This window comes from Macrotis lagotis, chromosome 7 (assembly GCF_037893015.1).
Source record: "Macrotis lagotis isolate mMagLag1 chromosome 7, bilby.v1.9.chrom.fasta, whole genome shotgun sequence".
NCBI classification, from domain to species: domain Eukaryota; kingdom Metazoa; phylum Chordata; class Mammalia; order Peramelemorphia; family Peramelidae; genus Macrotis; species Macrotis lagotis.
In genome coordinates, this window is record NC_133664.1 from 81,796,775 (window position 1) to 81,817,216 (window position 20,442).

A 20,442-nucleotide genomic window follows, 5' to 3' on the forward strand; every position below is an offset into this window, starting at 1 on the left:
TTCCATTTCTAGGATAAAACATGATTTTTCATTTGAAGTTCTTCATAATGTGACTCCTTTCCATCTTTCCAATATTTTTATATTACCCCCCTCCTCAGAGGTCCTCCTCCCCTCCATGGTTCATTGTTCCTAACCTACTTGATATTCTTGTCACTTGATGCTCCATCTCTCATTTCTGATCCATCCTAGCTATTCTCCATGTTCCACACATCAGCCTCTTAGAATCCATGGATTCCTTCAAGATTTGGCTGAACCATTGCCTTCTTTTAAATAAAAAGTACTTTTTATCTATCATATTCATATTTAACATGTTATCTCTTCTCTAGTCCATTAGAATATAAACTCTGAAAAGACAGGGACTATTTTTGATTTTTTTGGTATCCCCAGTTCTTAAGTTCTGTTCCCATTTATAGGAACTAAGGCTAATATATGCTTATCTATTACTTGAATATTGAGAGAATCATGCATTTTTATTTAATGGTGTTTTATACCTCTATTATAGATTAATAAAGGACTCTGAATCTCTCATTATATATATATTTCCATTTAAAGACTCATGCTCTGGGAAATGGCAATGATATATATGTATATGTATACATATATATATTATATACATACACACACACACACATATTTATATATATCTCAGTTTATCTATCTCTAGCAAAGGTTTTCAATTCTTTGCCATTCCCTATTTCAATGGAAATGTAGTCATCGGGAGCATCCAAACCATTTAATAGTAAGTGTGTACATAGATATATGTATAAATATTTATAGCTCACACATATACACACATGTGTATGTGGATATGTGCATGCCTACAAATACATGTGTATGTTTACTAAATATTTCTGCCTCTATCTCTGCCTCTTAGACTAGGGCAGTTCAAAGGTTTTCCTTCTTTGCTATACCCCTCAAGTCATGGGTATTTAAATAGCATTGTATTCATTGGGGCATCAGAGCCCTTTAGAAGTACATAGTACAGAAAGAGAGAAAAAGACTGACAGAAAGAGAACATCAATGGGGATATTATACTTCCAGTAATAGCAACTAGGGTTCAGTGTCACATATTTGTAGCTATGTAGCCCTGTCCAAAATCAGGGCTTACGTAATCAGTCAGAAAGCATCATGCTACCTGCTCTCCAGTCATGTATTGAATTCCATCCTTGGAATCATCCTAAATTCTGAAATCTTATCTGATTTGGATTTAGACCACCCCTTCACTTCTCAGCCATCTGTTAACCACTACCCCTACCTCACTCTATTTTTACTGCTTCCTTTATGAGTTATATTCCCCCATTAGAATGAAAACTTCCAGAGGGCATAAACTGTCTTGTATGTATTTTTATCTCCAGTAGTTAACACACTGGCACAAAGAAAATAATAAATATTCTATCTAAAGAAGAATCAGGACATAGAAATAATATGTAATGTGTGATGAGGTAGTTGGTCAATCAGAGGGAGATTAATAAAAGTTGTTAAAATCAGACAGATTAGTGAACTAGTCAATAGAAGGTGGTTTTCAATGCATATGAATATTAATGGAAAGAAGGAATCACAGAAAGATATAGAGAGCATTCATCTAGACAAATAGAAGTGAAAAAGCATAGTTCTATTATACAAAGGTTTGAGTGGTTGCTTTCAATACTACCTTATAAGAACTCTCTGTTCTACACAAATGACATAGGATCTCTGACATAGGTTCACAAAGTCCCTGGAAGGACCTTTAAGACCAGATGGGCAGATGAAAAACTTAGATCCAAAATGAATATATGACTTAGTATCATGATTTGAATGTAGATCTTCTGACCCAAATCCAGTATCCTTTCAACTGCTCTTTGAACATGTTTTGTGTTTTCCAGGTTTGCATACCTTTTTTTAAACAGAAACCTTCACCTGAAATGTTTTCTTTCCTCTCCACCTATCCAAATATGATCCATCCTTCAAATCTTAGCTTAAATAGCTTAACTCCTACCTTTTCCTAAATGCACAGTTCTCATTTCTCTGAATTCTGGTAAGAAAATTGCAATTGATGAGGGTGTGACCAATAGGGACTAATCTCATTGTCAGCACTATGATAGGGACAGCTCCATTAAGCCTTTTTCAATGAAGTATTTTAGAAAAAAGTTCCCTTTAAATGCAATGTCTCTAATTACATGTGCTTGTTAGTTTTAAATTTTTCCTACTGCATCCATTATAACATATTAAGCAGTTTAGAATTTATTCAAGTTCTGAAGCAAACATTTCTTAATTTTTTTATAATTCTAAGGTGGCTTGCACTTCAAATCTGCAGGAATTAAAATTCTACCATTATTCAGATGTCCGATTTACTAGCCAACTTCCTGATTAACTCATTTTCTTGCTGAATGTGCCCTAACCTCTGATTAGTGGTCATTACCTGTCTTTTCATGTGTATGTGTGTGTGTGTGTGTGTGTGTGTGCACGTACACACACACACACACACATATATGTATCTCCCAGTTTTTACTAAGCACACTCCATCCCTACCTAACCCTATCCAGCCCTCTATTGGTTTTGATACATCAATTTCATTATAACAAATTCCCCTATATTTTCCATCTTGTGCAATTACATTTCTTTTGAATCATTACTCTAACTAAAACTAAATTTTTCTCTGTTTAATTCCTTCTAATTTCTACCTTTCCAGCCTCTCCAATGAAAAATGATACTTTTTTTCCATTCTCCCCTCCAAGGGGGAAGAGGAGAACTCAGCAAACTTCCTTCCTTTTCTCTGATTTTTCTTTCACTGGTTCCTCTAAATAATACCGACATTTTCATAAATGGATTTTTGGATTTATTTTGCATAAATATGTTTTTGTTAGAAAGAATGACTTTTCTTTTGGAGGAGAACAACAAAGATAGTTATACAAAAAAAGAAGAAAAGATCATCAATTAAACATTAAAAATACAGAGAAGAAAAAAAAGTTCAGAAAAAACACAAACAGGGCACTATTGGTACTCTTGTAGTAAATTAAATATATACTTTAATAATTTTTCATACTGAATATGTAATAGAGGTTTGTAATTTCATATATTGTTCTATTTTGTTGGCTCTATATGGTGAAATCCATGTTTCTTAGGGTTTGTCAAGTTCATAATATAAAGAAGAAAAGAACAAAGAAAGAAATAGAGCATTTGGTAATATCCCTTTGTAGAATCCAGGCTTACCCTGCCCATATGCAAATCTAACCTTTCTGATATTTCAGTCATATAAACCCTAAGACAGAATTTCAACAGAAAAATATTTACTAAAGACTTTCTCCTTTATAATCTATTGATTTTAATATCCTTACCACTTCTGTTGAATGTCAATTTTACCCTGAAGACTGCTATTGCAAATTTGAACACATATTATTTATTTATGCCATCCAAAATATTAGTGCTAGAAATTAATAAAATTTGAGCTACTTATGTTCTTATTTGAAGTTTAATTTTTTCATATGTGAAAAATGATAGTAATTCCACTTGGTGATCAAGAAATATAGTTTATTTTTTTTAAAAAAAGAAATATAGTCTAACTACAGGCAGCAACAAGTATTACCAGCTAAGGCTATCTAAGCATACTTAACCTCAGAGTACCTGATTATAACTATCATTTAAATAACCTTCTTTCCTTTGACCATTTTTATTCCAACTGTCCAGCCACCACCAGATTATAAATTAATAGCACCAAAGTCAGGATATAAGACAAGAATTGAGGATGTTCATCCCTTTTAAAATATGTAGCAAGACAAAGAATAGTAACTAATCTGGGGTGAATTGGACTTTGCCCTCAAGTGTCTTCATGTGGGATGCATATTTTCTCTTCATAGGAACCACCATCCACATACTTTGCCTTTCATTCTTTTGTTGATCTATACAACCTCTAGTGGCATATTCCTCTCAAAATGTCAAACCCAGAGACCCACTGCCTTGACAGACTTCTTCCAAATCCCTCCTTCCCCCCACTACCATGGGGGTCAACTGCCAAATTCTCAGAGAAACAGATCACCCATTCTCCTGGAATCACTGTGTCTACAATTTGACTCTCTTCACTCATCACTGCAGCCCTAGTGAATTTTCTCCTATTGTAATAATTCTTAGTTACAGCTCTTGAAACTCCACCTCTTAATTGCAGCCCCAATTCTATTCATCTCTCTTTTTAATAAAGGCTTGTATTGTTTGTCATCACCTTCAGAGTAATTCCTTACAACAATGGAAGTGGAATTATTGGCATCACATTCTCTCATAGCATAAACTATTCCCTAGGAGTCTATGAATGATTTGTAGAAGTTGAATTAACCCTTTGGAGTCACCAAGGGACCATTTAGCAAGTGTTTTTTAAATTGCCAAGTCAACCGTAATAATGATTGCAGCTGGGTGTCTCTCTTTTTCCATATTTAACAAAGAAGTGTGTTGTAAATTACACTTCAGTTGATTTTTGTGAGCATAAAAGGAGGCTGAGAAATCATGTGGAATTACATTGTCAACTCCTGTTTAATTGTGTTCAAAGTTCTTGCATTGATAATTATCAGCATCTATCCTTAGCTACAACCTAGATGATCCTTCCCTAACAGTCACTACCTCACCTATCTCTATATAACACATAATATCCTTCCACACATCCCTCCCATAGTTTCCCATGCTTCCAGGTCCCTGTTTCCTCTTCTCCTCCCTTCCTTTTCCATCTTTTCCTAATATTTCCTGGTAAAAGCCACCAATGATTTTCTGTTTCCCCATCAAAGATGGTCCTAAAGAAAACTATGAGAGCAAAGTGAGATGGAAATAGGAACTAAAAAAATAAAACTGGAGGCTGAGATGCTCCTAGATGTCCTTGCTTTCATATTATACCCTTTCCATATTTTAATATAATCTATACTTGGTACTAGAGTTAGGATTTTACTTGCATACATGTCCAAGAGGGGGGAGAAGAGGAAGAAGACTCCAAACGTATCATTTCAATGGCATATGAAACTTCAAATGAGGAAATACTCTCTTAACATGGATCAGAAACTGTTCTAGAGGTCCTTAAAAATCTTAAAGAGTTGCCTGAGGAATTAAAAGATTAAAGGAATCTTACCCAGAATCAGAAAAGCAGTATGATTCTAAAACTGTCTCCACTGTACTACACTGCTTTTTGCTAGGCTCAGACATGGTAAGGTATAAATAGCTATTAAAAGTTTATGTATTGTCCCTAACAGACATTTAACAAATTATCACCAGAATCCAAGAAGTTGTGACTTCTTGATCAAAAGTCTTACCTGACTTCCTCTTATCTATTGAATTAAGTCCACATAAAACCTGGTATTCAAGGCTCTCTGTTTCACTGAATTTTCAAACTTAAGATATACTATTGCTCTACATGAATCCTCTATTCCAAGCAAATGGATCACAATCCCATGATCATATCTTGTTCTTCCTTTCTCCCATGATTTATGCATTCAGCCTAGTTGAAATGGTCTCCTTCACTCATCTCCTATCAAAATGTGTTCCATTTTACAAGATCCAGTTCCCACTGCTACCTCCTCCCTGAATGCTTTATTTCAGCAGCAATTCTCTCTCTCCCCAGTCTGACTCCCTATATACATTTATCATCAGGAGTAATAGGTGAGGCAACAGCAGTGGTGGTGATTATGGTTGTGGTAGGCTTGGTCATGATGGTGATAGCAGTAGCAATAATAGTAGTAGCAGCAGCAGCGGTAGGAGTATTTGTAGATTCTGTTAAAGTTTACAAAGTATTTTAAAATATTATCTCATTTGACCCTCAGAATACTTTGTGAAGTATCATTATCATTATCCTGATTTTATAGAAGAGGACACTAAGGCTAAGAGATTTCCCCAAAGTCATAGAACTGGGAAGTATCTGAAGCAAGATTTGAAATCCAGTCTACCTGATGTTAAGCTCAGCCCTCTATCCAGCGATCACCCCTGTATCATATTCCTTTATTATACTTACCATCAACAATAAATAGCCCTGGTGATATGTAGGACATTATTCTAGATGTCAGGAATACCAAGAACATGAGACATGGTATGTTAGTTCCAAGAACATAGTATCTAACCTACTCAGTCCTGGCAGGGAAGCAAACCAGATAAATGAAAACAATCATTCAAACTAGATTAAGAACCAGACTGAGACACAAGTGCTACTGGACTTCAGAGAAAAAAAACAATGCCAGGGTTGGGCAAGTTGGAAATGATTTCCTAAAGAAAGTAAGATTTTAGGTGGATCTTAAAGAATAAAACTTTACCTCATTCACTCTGTAATACATTAATCTTCTGCCTAACTGCATAACAAATTTTAAGTATTTAATGATGATTTGTGGGGAAAATTTGTTTATGTATAACATCATTGTTATTTATTTCTAGTGAGATTAATTCTTTAAGACCAAGATCATGGCATACATCACCTCTCTATTTCTTAGGACCTAGCAGAGTTTGACACATAGTAGATATTCAATAAAACATGTTGAATTGAATCAAATGCATAATCTATGGATAAAACTATATAAGTAAATTGTACCAGAATTACTGTTAACTTTTATTCTAGGTATTTTGACCTTTTTTAAAAAATTCAAGTACTGATGGTAGATAAAATTGAATTAATATAGGATTCTGATTAATTAGATTTTGCCTAATCAAAACTGTATAACATATTTTAAATCCCAATTAATGAAAAATAAAAATTTCCTATGATTAAATTAGATACCAGGCAGATATATGTATGTATATATATATATATATATACACATATATATGTATATCAGTATTGGGTTTTTGATCCTCCTCTGCCTCCCAACTCTTTCTGTAATCAACTGAAGTATCTTTTACATATACAAATTATTCTTGAGATGAAAAACATATGAAACTATAATTGTGTATGCAACTTAATTAACAATTGATCACTTAAAACAGCTATACTGAAGTTTACTAGATTTCAGTGCCATGGTAGGAAAAGTATAAGGAGGAAATTAATAGGTTTGATTGCCTTGAACATTCCAAATTCCAGACATTTGTTGGAGTTTGGTTTTGGTTTTGGTTTATTTGAAAGAGTGTTTGGTTAGGATTCTTGATTTCTTTGATATAATGTCCCAATGAGGACAATCCCTTTCCCAATTCAGTTCATCACAGACTCAGTAACTTAGAATCTTTGAGCATGGAGCTGGGGAAATGATAGTGGAGTTTTTCAATTGAAAACTTTCAGTAGGAGTCTATTCTCCTATATTTTATGTCTTACTGAGAAATGGTGAACACTTCTGTTATATTCATAGAAAGGGTTCTTTTAAATTTCAGTCTTTTACCTTCTACTTCTCTAGTGAAACTTCAAACATGGGAAGATTTCTAGTTAATTAAATTGCTAAAAAATCCAAAGGAATCTTTTTAGGCAACTAACTTTTTAGGACTCCACGGAGGGTCTCAGATATTTACCAGATGTGCAACCTTGGACATTTAGCCTCTATAGGCCTGGGCTTCCTCACCTGTAAAATGAAATTAATAATTGCAACTACCTCTCAGGGGTTGTTATGGGGATCAAATGAAATAATATTTGTAAAGTATTAAACACAATACTTTGCATGCAGTAGTTGCAATTTAAATGCTAGCTATATTAATAATGAAAATATTTTACTAATATCATCACCTTAGACTTCCAAACTTTAAATTAGTGAATAAAGAAAGATGATAGTGGTGGTCATCGAATCATATATTTAGAAATAGAAATGATTCAGAGATGATTGTGTCCAACTGTATAATTTTACAAATGAGGAAAATTTAAGTAATTTTCCCAAGGTAGTTGTCAAATTACCATGCTTGCAGCATCAAATGTAGTATTCAAACCCAAGTCTTTCTGAATCTGAGTCTAGGATCCTATGCAGTTTTAAGGTTTACAGGTCCCTTATCTAAGAATAGTTGGTAATGTGAATATTCAGGACACATCTGAAGAAAGAAATGTGGCCTCAAAGAAATGATATGAATCGTGAACCATGGACAGAAATCACAGAAGCAGAGTTTAATAGAAAGGATATTTCATTTTGAAGGTTTTAGGGGAAATAGAGGGAAAGGGGGACTAGTAGGAGCAAAGGCTTGTACTCAGATATGAAATGGGACATTTAGAGGAAATTTAGGAGTGTAGATGTTAAGGAATATTTTGTAATTACTAACCTTGTCAAAAGACATAATGGTACCTGTGATATATTTCCCAAATTATATTGTTCACTATGGCATGCCAGAGTAGCACCTCAGACTTCAATTCTTCTCTGATTTCCTAAGTTTTAAAAAATCACTCCTACGTGTTATTAGTTTGTTTGTTTGTTTTTTCTAGTTTTTGCCCAAGGCCACACAGCTAGGTAATTATTAAGTGTCTGAGGTCAGATTTGAACTCAGGGATGACTCCTGACTTCAGGGCTGGTGCTCTATCCACTGCGCCACCTAGCCACCCTTACATATTATTTTTTAAGACCTGTTTTTGCTGTGGTTGAGGGAACCTTCCTCTGAATAAAGTATTCGAATACAGTGATAAGCAATAATTTTGGTTGCAGGTATTCTTCCCCTTCAGAGTTGAAATGCCTTGTGGCCATGAAGAAGTCCCAAATAAAATAATTTACCTTATTTCTGCATTTCTTCAAATGATTCTATTAATGGCTTGATGAGACCGAGGTTAATTAGCTCATAATGAGAGCAAAGCACCTGGGGAGAAGGGCCTGAAAAGGCATAAAAGGAAGCCAGACAGGCAGGACTAAACTGGGTTGTAACAATAGGAGAGTCATTTGATTGTTTTTCTGTATAATAGTGTGCATCTTAGTCATTCTTAGGTTGACAATGTCAATCTTTTCTTCTAAATAGAGGTCATCAGACCTGTACCCCATGGAAGAATCCTTACTTATATCATCTTGTAAGAAGAGAGTGTGTCTTTGTGTGTATATACAATTAATGGGCCTTAGGTCTTCTCTTCCTATCATCCTTGAAGGGTAGAGAAGGCTCTTGTATATAGTTCAGAAGTCAATTAAAATTCTTTTTCATCACGTGATGAGCCCTTGAATCATCAAGAACAACAGGAATCAGTCAGAAGATAGCTGTGCCTTCCCTGAATCAGGGATGAGACCTGCTCTGTCATACATCCCTTGAAGCAAACCTACCCCTAAGCTTCCATGTGCTTGACAAGAATGCCTGCTGAGCATGCTCATTGTCTGTAACATATATTGACACATAAACTGTAATTAGAGTGGTCTTTTTACAAATGTTCTGTCTAGTACCATAATATGATGTGGCCAAGTGAAGTTGTTTGCCCATTCCTTTGCCTTTTCAAGGAGAATCCCTATGGCAGAATTCAATGTACCTACAATTTCTTTATATTTCCTGATTTCATGTATTCAAGAATTTAAATGTTTCAAGGTCTTCCAGAGGTACACACTAGCCACTGAACAAATATCTCATACTTAAAGAGTCAATAATAAAAGTAATTGGATTTGTCTAAAAACTGTGGGACTTTTACTGTCATCCATCTCTTTTTCTATCACTCTGCCATCATGAATCAGAAGCTGACAGAGTCATTGAGGACTGAGAGATACTTTGCATTTTTCACTGACTCATGAGTTGTGATGGACAAATAATTCATTCTTAAGTGGCTAGCCTATTCCTGATGAGATCTTCCATCATTAACTAATGTGGTTCTTAGGAAGGACAACATCTGTTGGGAGCACTCTATGTAAAGCTTTTGCAGCATGGTAAAAACCGCTAGAGCTTGTTCTCCACTGGAGGCTCCTTCAAGAAGCCAAATTACCTCAATAAGTGAGGCCTTAGAAAATTCACATAGAAAAAACTAAGGGAGTAAAAAATTTCTACTGTCTAGACTACAACATGAAATTGGATGAAAGCCCAGAGACCCAGTCTATCAGTTATCTTGAGCAGACGCTACAGATAAGCAATGAAATGTCTAGGATTGAGGATGAAGAAGGAAGAACTGGTCCTAAACTTCTCACTCAAATGTTTTTAATGTCAGTAATCATATGGTGATACCAAATGACAAGATGGCATGTCCTCTGAAGCATTAAAGTTTCTGGTCAGCCAAAAGATAAAGGAGATAATTCAGGGTAGTTACATATAGCCTGAAGCATATAACCAATAAAGAATGAAGAAGGAGAAACAGAATAGAGGCTATCAACCTCCAGAAAAGGTGAGCTAGTCATGAAGGATAACCAATGCAAGCTTCCTGAGGACAGGGAAAAGTTGGTTTTTGTCCTTGTATACTTAATTCTTATAGTAAGTATTTGAAAACTATCTGTTGAATTACTATTAATAGATCTTTTTCTCATTTGGTTATTTTAAAATGTGAAGAAATCTAGAGCAAAGCATGTTGGATGAATCCCCTGCAGGAGACTTACAGAGATTCTATGAGTTTCATTAGATGAAAAGGTATAGTTGGGTTTTAATCTACATCATTGAAAGAAGTATCTGTTTAATAATGGCACAGATCTGTCATTTCATCAATTTTACCAAAATCCTTTGTCTGGGATAGTTCACTGAACTGAGCTACAACAGACAGTCTTGTCACCTCTTGAATATAAAGAATTCAAATTCAAGAAAATATCACATATATATATATATATATATATATATATATATATAAAATAATTTCACATATATACATAGATATATGGGAGCAGGAAACATAAGTATTCTATATTACCTATTACCTAGACTAGAGCAATGGTATACAGTAATAGAAATTTAGTAAATCTTTGTTGAATTGAATTAAATGGCACTGATAGTTTAAATAAATTAGCATCTGTTACCTACCATTGATATACCAAAGTTGAGCACTGAGACATCAAAACAGGTTGTTATGTGAGAACCATATAAACAAATTCCAAATGAAAAAATAAATTTCTATTATTTCTAAAATCTTTAGTGAATCATATTATACATGTCACATAAACTGCATTTGAGGAAGTTTTATTTCAAAAAAATGAATTTTAATGTATATATATATACATGTATATATCGTGTATTCTATTGTATATAGCTATGCATGCAGTATACATGACTTCACAGATTGGATATGATTACCCCTTTTCAGCTCTAAATCTATGATAGGATGATCCCTCAAAAATCTCTTCCCTGTCATTACCATAATCTAGGTGGCACAAGGGAGAGAATCCTGGGCCTCAAATCAGAAGAAACTGAGTTCAAATATAGCCTCAGATGTTAATTAATTTTATGAATCTGAAGAAGACACTTTACCCTAAGTTTGTCTCAGTTTGCTCAACTGTCAAATGAAAGTAAGAGAATCTACCTCACTGGGTTATGAGGATAGAAGGAGACAAATTTTTTCAAGTCCTTGTTTAAGGACTGGCACATATGGGCCAATGTATAAATGCATATTCCCTTTGTCCCTCATAACTGATCTTAATGGAGTATATCAGGTTCAACTTCATTATCTTACAGAACAAAAAAGAGAAACCTCAGTACTGAAAGACTTTTCCCAGGCCACACAGATATAAATTATAAAATTACAAAGGCAGAAGTCAGGTTCAGGCAACTGATTTAATGACCTCTTCCCCATCCCCATTCCCCCCACTCCCCCACCAAGAATGAACCTAATGTCTATCAGTCTCACTTTTCTCATCTGCAAAATAAAGGATTGGATGACTAAGAAAAAGATCCTTTCTTCGTGTTGTTATGGATGTAATTAGTTTGGTCTAACCAGGCAAGACAGGAATGAAGAATAGGAACTGAAAACAATCAATTTGGGATTGTGAGGTCAAGAAGCTAAAAGCAAATGCCCCCCCATTCTAGAATTCCAAATCTATGTATGGTATTCTTATCTCACTAACCTGACTGTAAGATAGGTTATTTAGAACAGAAGCAATGACTAATACTTCTGTATCTCCTACAGGAGCAAATGCAATCCTGGCCATTTGAGGTCCCCAGTATAAGATTGTTTGACTAGTCTTCCTCATTCAGAAGGTCAACTTGGGCTTAATATGATTGACTCATAATACACATACATCCATACACACATACAATAGAAGAATTATCACAGATGGTGTTGAAGACAAACCAATATCCCTCTTTTCAAGCTTCTTATAATACAGGAACAATTTTATCTCAAGTACTGTCAGCAAAGGTGATGAGCCAGGGCAAGTAAATAAAAAGCAAACACATTAGCCAGGCATGGTACTTCCTAAATAATTACCTTCCTGCTTACTTGCATATGCCAACCAAGAAATACAAAGCCATTATCCAAGAGAGGAAATCTATGTTGGGTACACCCACCCAGGAAAAGCCTAATTTGTATGACATTTATTATTTATGTGGATTCTCCATATGTATTTACAGAACAATTGTAAAAATAATGAGAATTTGCTATCACAGTCACAACAACATATGGGAAAGACTGTTAACCTTCTGAGACGGCATTTAGAGAAAAGAAACACTTTTCCATGAGTGTATTTTCAGCCTTTCTTGGTTTTGTGAGATTTTCCTTTCAGTAGATATATCTGTTTTTGTTTCAACAGAGTTCCTATGAATGTCAACTCATTTAACTTTTCAAAGAATGGATTATTTTTAAACGCTTATAAATAGTTATATGAAATGAGAGCCAGCATGCTATAGTTAATAGAGCTGGACTTATAATCAGAAAGATCTGTTGGCTATGTGACCCAAAAGGTCATTAACTATTCAGTACTCTGGGCACTTCTGGAAGACTTCCTCTTCTATAGTAGGAAGGAAATTCCCTATACCAATGAAATCACTAGTCTAGACGCTATCCTCATTCATATTTTCTATTTTTCTGTTCTTATTCGAATACTAGCATTGCCTCCATAGTACCAATGCATGTAGCTTCAAAGAAAAACTTCAAATACATTTGCTACAAAACAAATTTTCCTGATTTTTCATCCAAATTGATAGAACTGGCTTGACTGAGTTATATGTAGGCTCAGATATGGAGTTTCTGTAGAGAAAGAATACTGTAGAGAAATAAAGAAGTTTTTAAAAAATGAAATATTACTCTAAATACCATGTTTTTGGAAGGTCTTTGATGCATCAGCATCTCAGAATGGTCAAGTAGAATGGTGAAAGATCTTGAACTCAAATCAAAGAAAGATAAGTTAAAGGAACTGAGAATGTTTGAAACAAGAGAGAAAACTTTTTAGGGAGCATGATATTAATCTTTAAGTTTAGGATGGGCTGCCATGTGGAAAAGAGATTAAACTTGTGCTTAGCTCAGTAGGCAGAAACAATAGTGGAAGTTACAGAAAGGCAGCTTCAAACTGGAAACAAGGCAAAACTTCCTAACAATGAAAACTGTCAAAAAATGAAAATAACTGTTTCCAAACACAGCGGATTATACTTCACTTGAGAGTTTCAGGAAGAAAATTCAATCAAATAAGAATTAGAGAACTTTGTGGATATAAAATGGATAATTATGATTATATTAAATTCATTAAGATTTAAACAAACAAAACTAATGCAGCCAAGATTATAAGGAAAGGAAAAGGTGGGGGGGGAATTTTTGTAGCAAGTTTCCCTGATAAAAGCCTTATTTCTCTATTATATAGGTCTGAATCCAATTTATAACAATACAAGTCATTTCTCAATTGATAAATGGTCAAAAGATATTAATAGGTATTTTTCAGAAAACGATCTAACTTTTCAAAGAATGGATTTTTTTAAGAACTCCTACAAATAGTTATATAAAATGAGAGCCAGAATGCTATAGTTAATAGAGCTAGACTTATAATCAGAAATTTTAAAAAAGTTCCAAATAACTACTGATTAGAGAAATTCAAATTAAAATAATTCTTCAGTACAACTTCACATCTATCAGATGTGCTAATAAAACAGAAGAAGGAAATAACAATTGTTGGAGAGGATGAGGAAAAATTGGGAGACTAATGCATTGTTGGTGGAGTTGTGAACTGATTTAACCATTCTGGAGAGTCATTTGGAACTTATATCCATAGGACATAAATCTTGGCATGCCCTTTGACTCTATAATATCACTACTATGTCTGTATCCCAAAAGACATCAAAGGAAAAGGATGTATATATTACAAAAATATAGCAGTTCTTTCTATTGTAGCAAAAAAATTGGAAATTAAGAGGATGCCCATCAATTGGGGAATAAATGAACAAGTGGTTGTATGTGATTGTAATGGAATACTATTGTTCATAAGAAATGCCAAAGAGGATACTTTCAGAAAAACATGAAAAGACATATAAACTGATGCAAAGTGAAGTGAGTATCAAGAGAACATGTACACCGTGATAGCAGTATTGTACAATGATCAACTCTGAATGCCTTGACTGTTCTGATCAAAACAATGATCCAAGAGCATTCCAAAGGACTTGTGATGCAAAAGAATGCTATTTACCTCCAGAGAAAGAACTGATAAGAGTCTGAATGCAAATTAAAGCTTTTTTTAACTTTTCTTGAATTTTTGCATTATGACTAAAATGGAAGTATATTTTGCATGATTTCACATATACAGTTAATATCATAATTTCTTGCCTTCACAATGGAGGGTGGAGAAAAGAGAGAAAAGCCAGAATTCAAATTGTTTTTAAATGAATGTTAAAAATAAATAAATAATAAGTTTTTAAAGAGAAAGTTGGATGAGCACTTGTGTATAGAGATTCTTGCAATCCCTAACTCAAAAGTCTGGGAACCTCAGAACAGGAACTTAAAACACCTCTGCAATCAACTTTTGCATTTGATAAGGACTGGCAAAACTTGTTATACTAGGCAGCAAATTGGAGTAGAGAATAGATTACAAGGCTTGGAGACAGAGTCTGAATCCTAGCTCAAAGACTTCTTTGCTATGTGACCTGGGCAAATGACTTAAAACTTCTCTGACCCTCAGTTTCTTCGCTTAATTTCCCAACTTAGATAATACTCACATCTATCTCATAGGGCTGCTTAGAAAATCCAATGAGATTTCATATATAAAACAAGACAATAATACATCAACAAGCATTAACTAAGCTCCTACTTTATATGACCTTTGTATATGACTGTATTTTCATGTAAATTAAAGGAGGTTACAAATACTTTGCTACATTCTGATAGGAAGAAAAGGGAAACTGGTCCCTGCTCCCAAGGAGTTCATGTACTAAAGGATTTTATGGATGTTTAAATTGCCATATTAATGCTAGTTAGTGTTGGTCATGATGGTGGTATTATTACAGTAGCATAGTCAGATTGGGAATGTAAATATTATACTTTTCGAAGTTCCCCGTGGTATTTATTTGTCACATCCAGTGTTTTGCTGGCAAAGAGGGTAATGTTAGAATGAGCAGTGACTACATATTAGGTGTCCTGGATAGGGAGGATCAATATCCCCGACAAAATAAATGAGGATGGGAAGAAGCTGGGTCATAAGGATGTGAGGGAAGCATGTGAGCTTTTTTCATACTTTGACCTTGTACTAAAAAAATTAGATGGTGAAAAACATATAGCCACAGGCATCCAAGTGTCCTCTGGCATCATCCAGGTTTGTTCCAGACAAGCTTAACCTAGGAACCAACTTACTACTCGCTGGTCCTCTTTTTATGAAGATTTGTGTCCTTCCTCAAATGTTGCTTCTTTTCTCCCTACCACAAATCCAGAATTCATGAAGTCCAAATAGTTATGAAACTAGAAACCTTTTAGTTAAGTGCTTTCAATGTTTTTTTTTAATTTATTTTTATTAAAGATATTATTTGAGTTTTACAATTTTCCCCCCAATCTTGCTTCCCTCCCCCCACCCCACCCCCACAGAAAGCAATCTGTCAGTCTTTACTTTGTTTCCATGTTGTACCTTGATCCAAATTGGGTGTGATGACAGAGAAATCATATCCTTAAAGAAGAGACAAAAAGTCTAAGAGGTAACAAGATCAGACAATAAGATATCTGTTTTTTTCTGAATTAAAGGGAATAGTCCTTGAACTCAAACTCCACAGCTCCTTATCTGGATACAGATGGCACTCTCCTTTGCAGACAGCCCCAAATTGGTCCCTGTTGTTGCAATGACCAAGTCCCTCAAGGTTGAACATCACTCCCATGTTGCTGTTAGGGTGTACAGTGTTTTTCTGACTCTGCTCATCTCACTCAGCATCAGTTCATGCAAATCCCTCCAGGCTTTCCTGAAATCCCGTCCCTCCTGGTTTCTAATAGAACAACAATGTTCCATGACATACATATACCACAGTTTGCTAAGCCATTCCCCAATTGAAGGACATTTACTTGATTTCCAATTCTTTGCCACCACAAACAGGGCTGCTATAAATATTTTTGTACAAGTGATGTTTTTACCCTTTTTCCTCATCTCTTCAAGGTATAGACCCAGTAGTGGTATTGCTGGGTCAAAGGGTATGTATATTTTTGTTGCCCTTTGGGCATAGTTCTAAAAGCTCTCCAGAAGGGTTGGATGAGTTCACAGCTCCACCAACAGTGTAATACTGTCCCAGATTTCCCACAACCCTTCCAACAATGATCATTATCCTTTCTGGTCATAGTGGCCAATCTGAGAGGTGTGAGGTGGTACCTCAGATAAGCTTTAATTTGCATTTCTCTAATAATGATTTAGAGCATTTTTCATATGGCTATGGATTGCTTTGATCTCCTAAGTGTTTTCAGTGTTTAAGTAATTCATTTGTTGTTGTTTAAATGACATGGTCAGCTAGGGGTACAGTATCAAAACTGTAGTTAAGAAGACTCATCTTTGAGAGTTAAAATATGACCTCAGCCGGCTAGCTGTGTGACCCTGGGCAAGTGAGACAACTTAACCCCATTGCCTCAGTTTCCTCATCTGCAAAATGAGTTGCAGAAGGAAATGGCAAACAACTCCAGGATCTCTGCCAAGAAAACCTGAAATGGGGTCATGAAGAGTCAGACCCAATTTAATATGACTTAAAGGGCAATGAATAAATGTCACTGGATTAGTTCTACAGAGTTCACAGAGTCATCATAGAATGGAAGGGACTTCTAGTCCATCTCCTTCAATTTACATGAAAAGAGGTCAAATAGGTCAAGTAACTTATCCAAGATCTCAAAGTAAGTAGTAATCCAAAATCAAACCCAGGTCTCTCCTCCAACTCCAAATTCATTTCTTTTTCTACCATACTGCACTAATGCCTGTGATGTGTGGGTAGGATTGAATCACAGCATGTCTATTTAATACCCATTCCAATGTTGGATTTTGATCGGTGTGAAATAAAGACAAGTTTTGCTGCATAATACAAAATGTCAGTCTGAGGGCTATATCTGAGATGAAAACAGTGATCCTATTCAAATGGGTGGGGTTAAAAGAGAAATGGAGAACTGATTTGTTTCTTACCAAAAACACAAGCTTCATGTTTATTTTGGTCCTTCTCCAATATTTTTGCCTCCTCAGAAGGTGTCCAAATAGACTCGTTTTATTTGGATGTTTTGTCCTTCATTTTTTGAAGAAGACTACAGCATCAGGGAGATAATGCCATGACAAGCACATGAATTGGATTTGAGTTGGAGGGAGGAGGGGGCTATGCAAAGTCACCAGCCCCACTTTCTGCTCCAGATCCATTTGGGTCCAGTGGCCAGATATGAATCAGGATAACTGGAGATGGCCCTGGTTGCAAGTGCGCCAGGGTTAAGTGACATGCCCATGGTGACACAGCTAGTAAGTGTCTGAAGCTGGATTCAAACTCCTGCCCTCATGATTCTAAGACCATTGCTCTATCCACTGCACCATTTAGCTGCCCTTACATTATACTTTGTACCATGAACAAATCAGGAAACGTTGATGCGATCTCTTCTCACTAATGTGAACCAGTGCTATACAAAATCATATTCATTGGGTTTTGAGGGCAAGAAAAGAGCAATAATAGTTCTCAGTTCTTAAAAGGACATAGGAAAATAACCGAGAATGTAACACTTCATATTTTCAGAGTCTGGATCAATAAGTGGTTCTCATAGATAGAACCGAGTTTAGGAAAAAGAGTCATTAGTGGAAAATTCTCTGTCCACCTACCATCTCCTCTTCTCACCCAAATTAAAAAGATCCTGGTGTTTGTATCTTCCAGGAATTTGCTGATTCGGTGTACCAGCTGGTGACCCAGAAGTTTCAAGAGTTGACAGACAACCTGACTTCCATGCATGCCCGCCACAAATCTCTGGCAGGAATTGTCATGACCAAAGGTAATTAATTTTTTTTTTCTTTTCATGACAGGAATTTCATCCTGGGAAGAAAGATAATATATTATTTATCTGATCCATATAAATAACATATACTCTTTCCTTCTAAAGATAGTCACTGAATAGTCATAAAATTAGGAAGCCTTAGTTTTTGTTAAGTAAATTAATACACAATACTCAATGGCACTGGATAAGTTCAAAGAAACTCATAGAATCATTGCATTCAGAATGATGAAGAATTTAGATCTTCATTTTACACATAAGGAAATTAATGGCCCCTGAAAAGTCAAAGAACAAGGGGAAAATGAAGAAGAAAAGTAACCCCAAAGTTAAACCAAATCTCAAAAAATTTAACCCCCAGAGAGCATAATTATCGCTATTTTAAAAAAATGATCATTATGCAAATATCTCTATTCCCACAATAAAAGACAAAACAAATACAGAACTCCTTATTTTATTTATTTCCTTTCTAAAGAAAAGTTTAACAGCTGTGGTTTTTGTCTTTTCTTTTTTTTATGCTGGTGGCATTAAACTAAGGTTAGACAAGGTCATCAAATAGTTCATTTTGGAATGATGGATAAGAACAAATCTCCTTTTCTTTCCCACCCACCTCTCCACTCCCAGTAAGTAAGTGCTGACACTTTGGACTTTCACTTCTGTCGACATCTAAATAAAGAGACCATTCAGTTGCCCAGTTTTTGCCTCAGGAGCCTGGCAGATGGCTGCCACTTCCACAGGTGAAGGAAAGCCTGGGTGCAAATGACCTTTCTGTGACAGAGAGGGAGGTGTTGATGGGGGCGTTAGAGCAGCGCTCTCTCCTTCCCACCGGCCAAGTGGTATTTGTGTGTCTCAGCAACAACCTTTGTACAGTGACAGGAACTGGCGGAGGTGGGGGGAGACAGGGCTTGCTTTGGGGGAGGTGAGAAGCAGGGAAAGGACATGAGAGAGGGCAGCAAAGGGAATGAGGAGGGGGTGCATGAGAGGAAAGAGTATGCCACTCCTTCAAAAGCTTCTCTTTTTTTACCACACTTCAATACAGTTGCAGACCCGTATGGAATATCTTTCTGCCTTTACCTTATGATGTATTATTTCTATATTCCATTTCATTTTGTCTTTTTTCATTCCTTTCTTTTTTCTTCCTCTCTCAACTTCTTTAATCATTTTCTTTATGATATAATAATAGCTAGCATTCATAGATAGATATATTGCTGTGACTAGATTATATGGTGTATATGATGCATATATGTACACACACATACTCTTTTATTGCATGTATTATATTCAAACAGCACTTCACATGATATCTCATTTGGTCTTTACAACAACATGATCCTATTAAAATTTTCACGGCCAGTTTCTAGAGGAAGAAAGTGAGGTTGAAAGAGGGTGTTTGGGGCAAGATTCAAACTCCACTCTTCCTGTTTCCAAGTTCAACATTTTCTTCACTGTCATCTTGCTGCACAGACAGCAATGGATTGAAGTTGAGAGCCTGGGTTCCATTTCTGCTTCTTCTATTTATTACTTTGTTTTTTAGCTTTGCTTCTTATAGATGTTTCCTCTCTATAAAAAAGAATGGAGTATACTCTTTGAACATTCAGTTCATTCAGAGTTTTGATGCCTATGTTTCATTCCTTTTCTGTTTTCCAAAGGGTCAAAAAGCATAGTCCATGCTAGCAAGGAAGGGTCATAGCAATAATAGTTTCTCTCCTCCCCAAGCCCAAGTTCTGATGTGAGGTGATCATCATAGAGGAGAGACAAAACATTAACCTATTTGATATTTTTTTCTGACAAGTTCACTTTAGAGCTTGCATTCACCACATTTAGGCTCAACAAATCTGCCTAGCACAGGATGGCAAAGGAGAAAGTTTTCCCTAGCAGGTGTCTTCTATCACTTCTCCATACTAGTCATTATTTCACAGTTGTTTTTCAGTAAAGGACACAAGAGGACATTTTAGTTCAGAATAACTCATTAACTAGAGAAAGGTAAGAGCCCCTTTCATTACAGTCACGGCTATTGTAGAAGAAGGCAAGTAATTCTACCACTGGGATTCTGAAATGGTTTGAATTGACTTGTAGGTTTTCCTCTCTGCTACCACCAAAGTGATTTGTGTTCAAAATCCAAATTAGGTAGGAAAAATCTAGCTGAAAGCTTCCCTTCTCATGATGGCATTCTACTCTATGTTCCAATAATCATGACATCAGAACAAAAATAGGGTCAGCCAAATGATAGATAATCAAAATTGTGTATTCCTGTCCCTTGTGGGGGGGGGGTGTTAAATCCTATCAGA

The 20,442-nt window shown here is 35.5% G+C and overlaps 1 protein-coding gene across 1 annotated transcript in view; it reads left to right on the forward strand.

The window, feature by feature from the left end:
* The window catches only part of ADARB2 (adenosine deaminase RNA specific B2 (inactive)), a 704,572-nt gene that overhangs the window by 594,732 nt on the left and 89,398 nt on the right, over nucleotides 1–20,442 (forward strand). Inside the window, 1 exon segment of the mRNA XM_074193215.1 lies at nucleotides 18,043–18,157. Coding sequence (XP_074049316.1) covers nucleotides 18,043–18,157 — 115 coding nt within the window.